Consider the following 10,894-nt stretch of genomic DNA (forward strand, 5'->3'; position numbering starts at 1 on the left):
GTCTCTTGAGGAGCAGGCCTGTTCCTAGCAGCGCATAACTCAACGTAAGGCGAAGATGTTCCCGATACATTTTTTTAATAAGATGTCAGACAGTTTCGTGGTTGTTCTGCCCAACAGACCGACGCAAGCACAATGAAGCAGCATCTCTCAGGCAGCCACCTGCAATTAGAACTGGGTAAGGCCTCCTGGCGTACACCGGGGCTGTCCCACAGAACTGCGACGAGCAAATGCTCTGTGGCTGCGCAGCCACAGGGCGACTGAGCTCTTGAAATATGGCTTTTACAGCGAAAGAGCTACGTTTTTGCTTTTATTTAATTTTGATTAACTGAAATTTAAATAACCCCACGTGGCTAGTGGTTACCTTACTGAACAGCACAGCTGCAGAACCAAAACTTGGAACGGGTAAACTTAAGATCACTTTGTCCCAATTATAAGATTTTCCTGAGGTCCATTCCTCTCAGCTTGCTCAGAAAAAGTTTATACACCACCTTGGAGATGTTGTATTCCTCCAGATCCTCTATAAAAATGCTAAATAAGATTCTCTGAAACAGCTTATAAAGACTCCATTCTTTATACTTCTCCAGCCAGAGGCATACTCATTTATCCAGGTGCTAAGGCCCTTTCTCTAAGTGCATTCATTTCTAATGACAAAAATAGCTCTTAAGCCCATCTCCAATTCTTTCATTCCCATCCCACCCCACAGTGACAAGTTCCAGCCTTTGGTTGGAAATCTTCTCAGATACTTTGGAACAATTAAAGTAGATGAGATCCACAGAGTCCCAGGCCAACACACTGATTGGGCATGATTTCCCTTCATAAACATCACTATGTTGTGTCACTGGTTGGTTATGTTTGTGTGCCAGGTTTAGCTATGCTATTCTTATCAGAAACTCCACTTCCTTGGGAAATGTGGGGAATGTGGGGGTAAGAAACGGGAATATCAGCTAAACTCCAGGGGCCTGTTGGAAATCCTGTTTATTCTTTAGAATAACTTGCAATCTCCAATCCTGAGCACGGTAGCCATTTCTAATGCAAGACATGCTGCTGCTTTTTTTTTTTTTAGGTACCAGGGCTGGGACCTCATAAGCAGGAAGCCAGCACTCAACCACTGAGCCACATTGGCTCTGCCGAGTTGGGTTTCTTGTTTGTTTGCTTGTCGTTCGTCTTTTTTCAGGAGGCACTGGGAACCACACCCGGGACCTCCATGTGGGAAGCAGGTGCTCAGTCGCTTGAGCCACCTCTGCTCCCAAGACGGGCATTTTTGACAACAGTGGCTGGTTTTACTCTTTGAGATGCTCGGGCAGGTACCACACAACTGACTGAAGACTTCCTGAGGGGAGAGCACTGCTTGATCCGTCACCTCCACTTTTCCCATCTCAGGGCCCACTGTAGGAACGGGAACCTCCTCAGATCATCTTTAGTAGCAAGCAGGCAGGACTGTCCCTTATTTGCCAAGTCCCTCGACTCAAAAGGAAGCAGTATAATATGGCAGTTAATTAACGGCTTCCAGAGCCAAGGGTTCAAATCCCATCTCTGTCACTTACCACCATTGCGCCTGGGCAAATTACCCCCTCTGCCAAATGCAAGTAATAACTGTCCATGTCCCCTAGGGTCCTTAAAAAGGACAAAGTGAGCTGGTTCACATAAAGCATTTATTTACAGCAATTCTTGCCACAAAGTAAGTGCTGTTTAAGTATGAGCCATTTTTGTCACCATAAGCAACACTTTCTTCATCGATTTATTTGAGAAATGCCTGGCAAACTTCTTTTCTCTTTGGAGGCACTCTTTAAAGCCTTCCTTTGCTGCTTTGTTTCCAGCCTTTCCAGTTGGCCACACTTGGCTTTTGCTCCCATTTAGCCAGGAGGAGGATTTTCCTGGCTCCCAGAATCTTGATTATTTGGCATACCTTTCCCTGGGTTTCCAATAGTATATTTTAAAAGTCTTCTAGTTATAAGTGTCTATCTTTGCACCCCCATTCGAAAACAGAATGGTAACGTTTTCCTCCAGTTCGACTCCCACAAAGCCGGGCTTTCCCCACTTCTCTTTTCTTCCAGCTCCCAGACTTCCCTTGGGGAGTGGTCTGGGTTATCGTGGGCTCCAGGGGTGAGTTACTGATATTCGTGGTGTATCCATGCGAGTTTCCTGGAGAGGGAGAGCTGGGAAGGTGGAGACAGTACAAAGACAGATGCACTTTATTGATAAGGCAACAGTATTTTACAGACTGAGGCAGAGACCCCATCAGGCCAGGGCCACTGGGGGGGGGGGTTCTGATTCACATTGAGACAAAAGCTGAGGAGCCCCCCACCCCGATGGGCCACGGGGGCTATGACGCAGGGAGAGAAGGGGCCCTGCATCTAGACTTGCTCTGTGTAAAATCTGGGTATTCCCCCAAGGAACGGTGTCAGCTACAGGGAGAATGGGGCCTAAGCTCAGGCGTGGTGTAGTGAAAGAGCACTGGACAGCGAGTCCAAGGTCTGGGCCCAGCCCGGGCACTGCTTCTAACCAGTTCTGTGAGCTTGGGTCAGTCACATCCTCCTCTAAGAGCCCGCTGTCAACTTTTCCTGGACCAATGTGTTCTGCTGCTAAAATCAAATAACACGGGTCTTGCCCTAATTTGTAAAATAAAAAAAGGAATAATTAATGTGTAGAATGTCACAATGTGAGTGTCCCCCTTATAAATATCTCGTCAGCCGCGGTGCCTACTACCCTCTATATTAGAACGTAGTACAAAAGGAGTCTGGAAAAACCCCTCCTGTCGGATGCATTTGAGATTAAGCTGTATGTGCGGCAGGAAGGAACGTGGCCGCCAGATGTCTTCTCCTCTGCAGACCTCTGAGGAACACTGGGTCAGGGGGATGCGGGCGGCTCTTCCAGTGTTGAGTCTGATTCCTGCTGGGGTCAGGGGCCAGCGGATGCGGGTACACGGCACATCCCCTGGGGGTCTGGGCTCCACGTTCCTGACAAGAGCTCCCTGTCGATGCATCGAATATGGCCGCATTTTCCCCACTCCAGTCACTCCGGAAGGGCCCTCTGGCTCCGCGTGGAAGACCCCCCCTCCACACTGGCCCCACACACCCACGCCTCACCCTGGCCAAGAGCTCCCTCCTGGGAGTGACCCCACGGGGAGACCCCACAGCGCAGCCTGGCTCAGCTAGAGGAGAACATCACATTTGAACTTAGGGGCGCCCCCCCGCCCTGCCGCGGGACTTTCAGGAAAAGGGTGGCGGGCGACAAAGGGGACCAGCCGGCCATCAGGCGGCCCTCCACGCTGACCGGCGCCGGGGGCCGGCCCTCTCCCCCCTCCGCTCCACGCCCCGAGGAGGCGGGCAGCAGCTCCCGGTTCTCGCAGGTGCACGGCAGCCTCCCCCCAGGCAGGCAGGGAGCGCGCCGCGGGCTGCGGGCGGCTGCAAGTCGTCCTCCCCCTGCCCGGCGAGGTGGAAAGGACGTGGGCCCGGTGGAGGGCACCGCGTCCCGGGCTCCGGGGTGGTGGGGAGAGCTGGCCCGTGCCCGGAGCGCCTGGTAATCCCAAGGCGAGGCGCCGTCAGCTCCTGAGGCCGCAGCAGGCGGGGCTCTGCAGCCGGGGGCAGGCTCCCCCTTTCCCGGGCGGGGGGGACGGGTGACAGTGATGCCAGCAGCTCTTCTGACCGGGGCGCCTCCGTCCTGCCCCGTGGACGGCCGGAGGGCGAGAGGTCCTGCCAAAACCAACCCCTCAGACACGAGGCGGCGGCGGCGGCGCGGGCTAGGCCGCAGGCTCTTCGCTGTCCCCTGCTCTTCTGTGAGGCTGGGTGTATTTACTCCCTGTCGCCCAGACCCTGCTGTCTTCCCTCCTTGGGCCCCCCACAAGTGGGGGCTCAGGTGACGTGGAGAAAGCTGGGCTCAGCACGGCAGAGATGCCGCCGGAACCACGGTGGGGCCTGTCGCAGCGACGGGTAGACATGGTGTGAGGGGCGGCAGGGCCCCTTTGGCCGGCAGAGGTGGGCGAGGGGGCAGTCCTGACCTCGGTCGCCTGCTTCCGGTCATCCTTGGCAGGGAGCGTCCGAGGCTGGCCGGGGGGGTGGGGAGGCCAAGGAAGGGCCCCATCGTGGCACCCGGCTCTGGGCTGGCACGGTGGCTGCAGGATGGGGCGGAGGCAGGTGGGCGTCGCGGGCCAGTGATTCACCCCGAGCGGGGCAGGGGGCGAGGGAGCCCCACCGGGCTGTGCAGTGGGCAGGGGGACAGGTAGCTCTTCCCTGAGGAACAGGTGCAGTTCTCCTCCCTGCCTTGGCGCCCCCGGCCCCGGCCAGCAGCTCCTGCTGGAGAGGTGGAGGCGCCCAGACCTGCGTCCTGCCTCTCGGCCTCTGCCCTCTGCTCCCACTTGAGTTGCTCTGTCACATACGCAGCAATTCCTCATGGCTCCGGGGACTGGGCACAGCCTGTAGCCAGTGGGAAAGGGGGTCCCGGTACTGAGGTCGCGCAGGAGAGGACGGGCTCAGCGGGAGGTGGGGGGGAGGCGGGAGAGGAAGGGCCGGGCTTGAGCGGGTGGGAACGGCTACTGGGCAGCGGCCAGTCCCCGGGCCCACGACCGCCGGGGGCCAGCCCCGGGCCCCCCACGCCACCGCCGGCCGCCCTGGTCAGGAGATCTCGTTGCCGAACACCTCGAGCACAAGCGGCGTGAGCTTCATGCTGCACTCGGGCTGGAAGGAGAGGCAGCGGTACTGCTTGGAGTGCTCCTCGTTGAGGCTGCGCAGGTCGGCCAGCTTCTGGATCATCTTGGCGTAGAGCAGGTGGCTGCCCGGCGGGGGGTGGCGGCAGCGGATGTACGTCTGCAGCGTGGTGGACAGGCGGTCCTGGATGGCCTCCACCAGGGCAGCGTGTTGCACCCCGGGCCGGTCTGTGGGCACAGGAAGGGGGCTCACCGCTCCATCCCCCACCGCCCCTCGCCCGGCCTCGGCGCCCCCTGGCCTCCCCCCGCCCCGCCCGAGCCCCTCCACGACTTTGCATTTAGGAGCAAATCCCGAGCCAACCCTCGGACCCCCCCGGCCCTGTCCTCGCCTCCTCCATTCTCGGGTCCCATCCGTGTGAAGTGCCCTCTGCGCGGAACTCGGCTCCGTCCTTGCCCGACTTAACTCAAGGGTGGACTCGAAAGACCTTCCTCGGGGAGGCCCTTCCTGAATGTTCCCACCCCACGCCCCAGACCACAGCAGCGTCCGGCCTAGCAAACTCTCCTGCAGTGCCCCGTGCTTCCTCGTTTTTAAGAATCGCCTCGCGTTAGGGACCTTGCCTGCTGCTGAATCCCCGTGCCTAGCACTGCGCCTGGTTGTCTGCAGGAGCTCAGGCAACTGGGGTGCAGGAACGAGTGTGTGGGTGCACACTGCAGGCTGGGGGCGGGAGCCTCGGCCATCCCCACGCAGAGGCTGCTTCGGCTGCCCCCTGTGGGTCTTCCCAAATAGAACGCTCCCATAATAACCGCCGCCTCGGGCTTCTCTCCCTCTTCTCAACCCCAACAGGCACGAGAGGTCACGAGTCGCAGAAGACTGCCTCCGAAATAAGGGAGGGAAACTGTCCACAGCCACGCCCCGGGCCCCCCCGCCAGGTCCCGCACCTGGGGAGACGATGCAGATGGCCATGAGCAGCACGTGCTCCTCCTCGTGCAGGTTCAGCTTCTTCAACCCCACCTGGAACTTGATGAGGGGCTCGATCAGCTCCAGGCTGTGTCCAGCTGGGAGAGAGAGAGCGGCCGGGGGGCTGTGGGCAGAACCGAGGGCCCCCCCGCCCCGCCCCGACGGGGCCTGACCCTCCCCCTTCTCCCCACCCCGTTGCGGCCTCGCCCCCTCCCATCGGCCCAAGGGGGTCCCGCGAGCCCGCGCGGGGTGGAGCCAGAGCGCGGCAGCCGACGCACCTTTGGTCACGTCGCTGATTTGGTACTTGTAGTCCTGGCCGCCGCAGGTCCAGGACATGTCCTCCATGGTGAAGGACTGGTTGGAGCGCAGCATGATGACCTCGATGGCGCTGGACTTCAGCAGCACGATCTGGTCGTCGGAGGAGAGGTCTCTGCCGGGGAGAGCGGGGGGGGGGGGGGGGGGGGGGGGCCTGGGTTACCGCTCGGATGGCGCACAGACGTTAACCGGGGGACCAGCACGTGCCCTGGGTCCTCCGTCGAGGAGTCGGCAGCCCGGCTGCGAAGGCTAAGACCCGTCGCTCGAAGGAGAGCAGCTCAAGGCTGCGATCGTGTGCCAAGCAGCGACGTGACCCAGCTACTAAGGAAAGGACCCCAGGGACTGGCCAGGGTCTCCAGACCTCAGGAGCAAGAGCCACTAGGGACAGGATGGATGACAGCGGCTGGCGAAGCTCCCAGCGTCGTGGCATGAATTTGATGCTCCGCAAATGCCATGGCTCCCGCTCTGTCACTTCCTCTCCCGCCTCCTGCTCCCAGCAGTAAAGCTCAGCCAGCTCCGTCTCCAGAGCATCTCTCGAGCCCATGACATCATCCCCTGCCCCACCGGGACCAGCCTGGCTTGGGGCTCCCCCATCTCTCATCAGACTCCTGGGCTCCAACCTCTCAGGTCTCTCATTCATCTTTCTTCCATGCTCAGCCGTCCTCACTGGCTCACCCTCACCTCGGTAGCTTCACATGGTCCTTCTAGCCTCCTTTCCCTCCACCGTCCAGTCCAGCAGCGCTGGCTGCCCACATTAGATGCAGTGCGCTCTCACTTCACCATGCCCGTGAGCATTCCCCATGCCCCGTCTCGTCGCTCTGGTCCTGGGTCCAGTGTGGTCTCCTTTGGTTCCCCTCCCGATTCTCTTTGGCATAACGAGCCCTGCCTTTGTGGCCCACTGCACATGACTTGAGATGTTATTTTGCCCCTTTCCTTTCAGCTCTGTTCTTTAGGGGCTTGCTTCCAGCTCTTAGCCGTAAGTCCCGTGAGGGCCAGCACCGCTTCATAATCGCCCGACCGTTGCCCGCACACTGGTTATTGAGCCCCGTGCACCACAAGAGGATCAATCAATACATGTTGATTGAGTCGGGCCCATGACTCATTCTATAATCCTGGGTTACCAGCTGGGGCTTGTCTGAGCAACAGCAACGCAAAAGCAGGGTTCGGAGACCAACATGCTTCCCGTTGTTGCTCCCTTTCTCGTCCTGGCTGTGTATTTCCTCCTGCGTATCCTGTAGTGGGTTGTCATCTGCTCTGTGGCAGCACTACGATGTGTGAAAAGGGGGAAGTGGTGTTAAGTGATGACAGTTCTGTACCAGCAGGCGGTGGGTGACAGAGGATGAAAAGACTCTCCTGATCAGGCCGGCTGGCCAAGGGACTGCACTGGAAAATAAATCACTAAATGCTGGAGTTGGAAGGGCCCTCGTCCAGACCATGTGTTCCAGTTCCTTCTTCAGCATTCCCGAGACAGGTGCTCCCTTGCAGCCCCTGCAGAATTCTCCCGGCGCCAGGGAGCTCACGGCCGCTGGGAGCAGCACTGAGGTTGTTGGCTGCTGAGTTACAAGCCTCTGGAATTGAGCTACGACCACATAGTAATAGATGCCATCCCCTTTCTTGTAGTTCTGTCCTCTCAAGGAACATGGAACCAGACTTTTCCACTAGCCACAAGCTACTCCTTTCACCATTTAAAGAAAGCCACCGTGTCCCCTTGAGGCTTCTCCAGGATCGACAGTCCTAAAGGCATGGTGTCTAGATGTCCCACCACCCTTGCGACTTTTCTCTAGATGCTCGATCTACATTTTCAAAAAATTAAAACAAGCTCCCCCCATTTTGGTTTCAACTACTTATACAAGTAAAACATGTTCATCATTAAATTTGGGGTAAATTCAGAAAAAAAATGTGAAGGCAAATAAAAATTGCTCATAACTACAGTTAACTTTTTTAAAGATTTATTTATTTATTTAATCCCCCCCCCCCACCCCAGTTGTCTGTTCTTGGTGTCTATTTGCTGCGTCTTGTTTCTTTGTCCGCTTCTGTTGTCGTCAGCGGCACGGGAAGTGTGGGCGGCGCCATTCCTCGGCGGGCTGCTCCCTTCGAGCTGGGCGGCTTTCCTCACGGGCGCACTCCTTGCGCGTGGGGCTCCCCTACGCGGGGGACACCCCTGCGTGGCACGGCACTCCTTGCGCGCATCAGCACTGCACATGGGCCAGCTCCACACGGGTCAAGGAGGCCCGGGGCTTGAACCGTGGACCTCCCATGTGGTAGACGCCGCCCTAACCACAGGGTCAAGTCCGTTTCCCCAGTTAACATTTTTGGTGTACTTCTTTCCTATCTGTTTTCTAGGTAAATATCTTTTGTCTTAATATACTTGAGTTTGTACCAACTTGAGCAGATAAAGAAATTTTGTATCCCACTTCTACGGCACTAAAAATTCTTTAGTCCAGTTTTTCTTGGTTGGCATAATGCTACTTCACATCTGTATGCTACAGAGTTATTTGATCAGTCTGCCATTCGCCTGGCTTTGGACATTTTTGTTGTTTCTAATTCTTGCTACTACACCTAATTCTGTGAAGAATACCTTTACATAGAACCCCTTGTTCGAAGCCCCACTCGAAATGGATGACCAGCACAACTACATGTACTCAACTGACTAATAAACACCGAAGTAAATATATCCATTTACGGAGAGAAAAGAAAAAGCACGGCCATAAGCAAACCCACATCCCACGAATGCTTTGGTCAGAAGGGATGTCGGTGGGCTCACAGCTTATTGTGACATGCTACTTCTGCAAAAGCAAACCTGAAATGACCCTCAATTGCCACCCACAGCCTGGAAACACGGGGGGGGGGACTTCCTCAGTGCAGCTCACAGTTAGAGCTGGGATGGCAGAGGGTGAGGGGAGAAGGAGAGTTGAGGGGTACCGGTTAGAGACTTTGTTCTTGCTATGACAGGTGCCCGCTCAGACGCGGTGCCCCCTCCCTGGCCCTGCGTGGTAGTTATGCCCTCATTAGTCGACATACCTGTGGCCGCCTCTGGGCTCCTGAGATGTGCTTTGAAAATGCCTTGTCATCTGTCTTGCCCACCCCCTCCCCACAATAGGAGAGGCCGGCCCTCCACTCCTGTCTTCCCCAGGTGCCTCCAGCAGGCCTGTGTTAGAGCTCTTATCTCTCTCTCTCTTTTTTTAGATCTGTTTATTTATTTCTTCTCCGCCCCCCACTGTCTGCTCTCTGTGTCCATTCGCTGTGTTTTCTTCTGTGTCTGCTTGTATTCTCATCAGGCGGCACTGGGGATCTGTGTCTCTTTTTTTGTTGCATCATCTTGCTGCATCAGCTCTCTCTGTGTGTGGCACCACTCCTGGCGGGCGGGCTGTGGTTTTGGGCAGGGCGGCTCTCCTTGCGCAGGGGCCACTCCTCGCATGGGAGGCACCCTTACGTGGGGGCATCCCTGCATGGGCGGGCACACCTTGCAAACAGCAGCAGTGCACACGAACCAGCTCACCACATGAGCCAGGAGGCCCTGGGTATCGAACCCTTGGACCTCCTATTTGGCAGGCGGACGCTCTATCTGTTGAGCCACATCCACTTCCCTAAAGCTCTTATCTCTACAGCAATTGGTTACCTCTTTCTTCCATCTGACATGGGATCCCTGGAGGCCAGGCTCTGTGTCCTAGGCAAACTTCATCACTCACAGGGATACAGAAGCTGTTGGATGGGTGGATGAATGAATGAATGTGGAGGAAAGGGCTCATGATGAGGGAAACATGATGACCCCAGGCCTTTGGCCTAGGATCGACCCAAGGAATGGAAATGGGGTGATGCAGGCATTGAGCCCACGGGGCTGGCTGCAGAGGGTCTGGTCTCTTGGGCATCACCCTTGGCTCTGAAGCCTGGAAGTCCGTGGGTTCCTCCCCGGTCCAAGGCTGCTGCTGGCCACTTAGATGCTGCTCCTGGCACCACCTCCGTGATGCACTTCTTGTGCAGCTCGGGAAAGGAAAGGGATCTGTGAGGTGCAGGCGGCGAGGCTGAGGGAGTGAGGCGGGAGGCGGGAGCGGGGCCAAGGCGGTTTGTGCCCAGCACGGCCCCGGGATGGCCCCACCCCGCTTTGGCCCCGCGCCTGCCCTGGAGTCTCCTGCTGCCCCCTTCCCCACTCACCTGCACGAAAGCCTCCCCCTGCGCTCCCCACACCCTCCACCCCTGCCTACAGCAACAAGATCAAAGCCACCAGGGACGCGGCCACTGTTCTTTCACTTCTGGGAAAAACAGAACCCCTAAGCGTGGAAACCGGTAGAGCCAGAGAGCACCTGGCCCTGCCTGCCCGGGCTCGAGCTCCAGCCCAGGCTCGGCATGACCGCTGTCCAGCCACAGGCAGGGGCCACGTCAGGGCCTCTGTTTTCATGAGGAAACATTCCATTCTGGGACTTCTCAAAACCATGCTGAAGAGAGAGAGGTCAATCCAAGGGTGTTTGGGCTCGGTCTAACCGATCTGCATCGAGAGCTGGGCATCTCCAGTACCTGCTCATACAGAACTTTGGCCAGGACTGCAGAGCTCACCAAGGGAACTCTGGGGAAAATTAAGGGAAAGAACAGGGTTGGCTTCAGCTCAGCTTTGGGCAGAGAAGTTGAGGGGCGGTAGTGCTATGTGAGTCAGAGTACGTGGCAGTGGGGGGCTGAGGGATAGAGATCAAGGGCAGAGGAGGGGGCAGCACCACGCAGCTGGTTAAGTAGGTAACTGATATGACGGGTTCCCACATGTTCAGTCCCAACCACTGCTTAGAAACACCCACATTTAGCGTCTGGAGAGGGCCTCGGGGGTCATCTCCTCCTGCTTCCCCTGAGAGCAGGGAACGGTCAACGCTGCACAGACGAGCATTACTCCCTGGAGTTAGGACGGAAGCCAGTTGCGACGGCGTCCGCACGGGCACCTCGAAAGTGTTTTTTCTCTGGCTGTTTACACACAGCAACATTTGGGACTAGATGGA

The 10,894-nt window shown here is 57.1% G+C and overlaps 1 protein-coding gene across 1 annotated transcript in view; it reads right to left on the minus strand.

The window, feature by feature from the left end:
* Positions 1 to 1,635: 1,635 nt before the first annotated feature.
* The window catches only part of VDR (vitamin D receptor), a 51,983-nt gene continuing 42,724 nt past the window's right edge, over positions 1,636 to 10,894 (minus strand). Inside the window, 4 exon segments of the mRNA XM_058309263.1 lie at positions 1,636 to 4,870; positions 5,582 to 5,698; positions 5,879 to 6,069; positions 10,467 to 10,476. Of these exon segments, the coding sequence (XP_058165246.1) occupies positions 4,611 to 4,870; positions 5,582 to 5,698; positions 5,879 to 6,069; positions 10,467 to 10,476 (578 nt within the window). The 3' untranslated portion in view covers positions 1,636 to 4,610.

This window comes from Dasypus novemcinctus, chromosome 12 (assembly GCF_030445035.2).
Source record: "Dasypus novemcinctus isolate mDasNov1 chromosome 12, mDasNov1.1.hap2, whole genome shotgun sequence".
Lineage (NCBI taxonomy): Eukaryota > Metazoa > Chordata > Mammalia > Cingulata > Dasypodidae > Dasypus > Dasypus novemcinctus.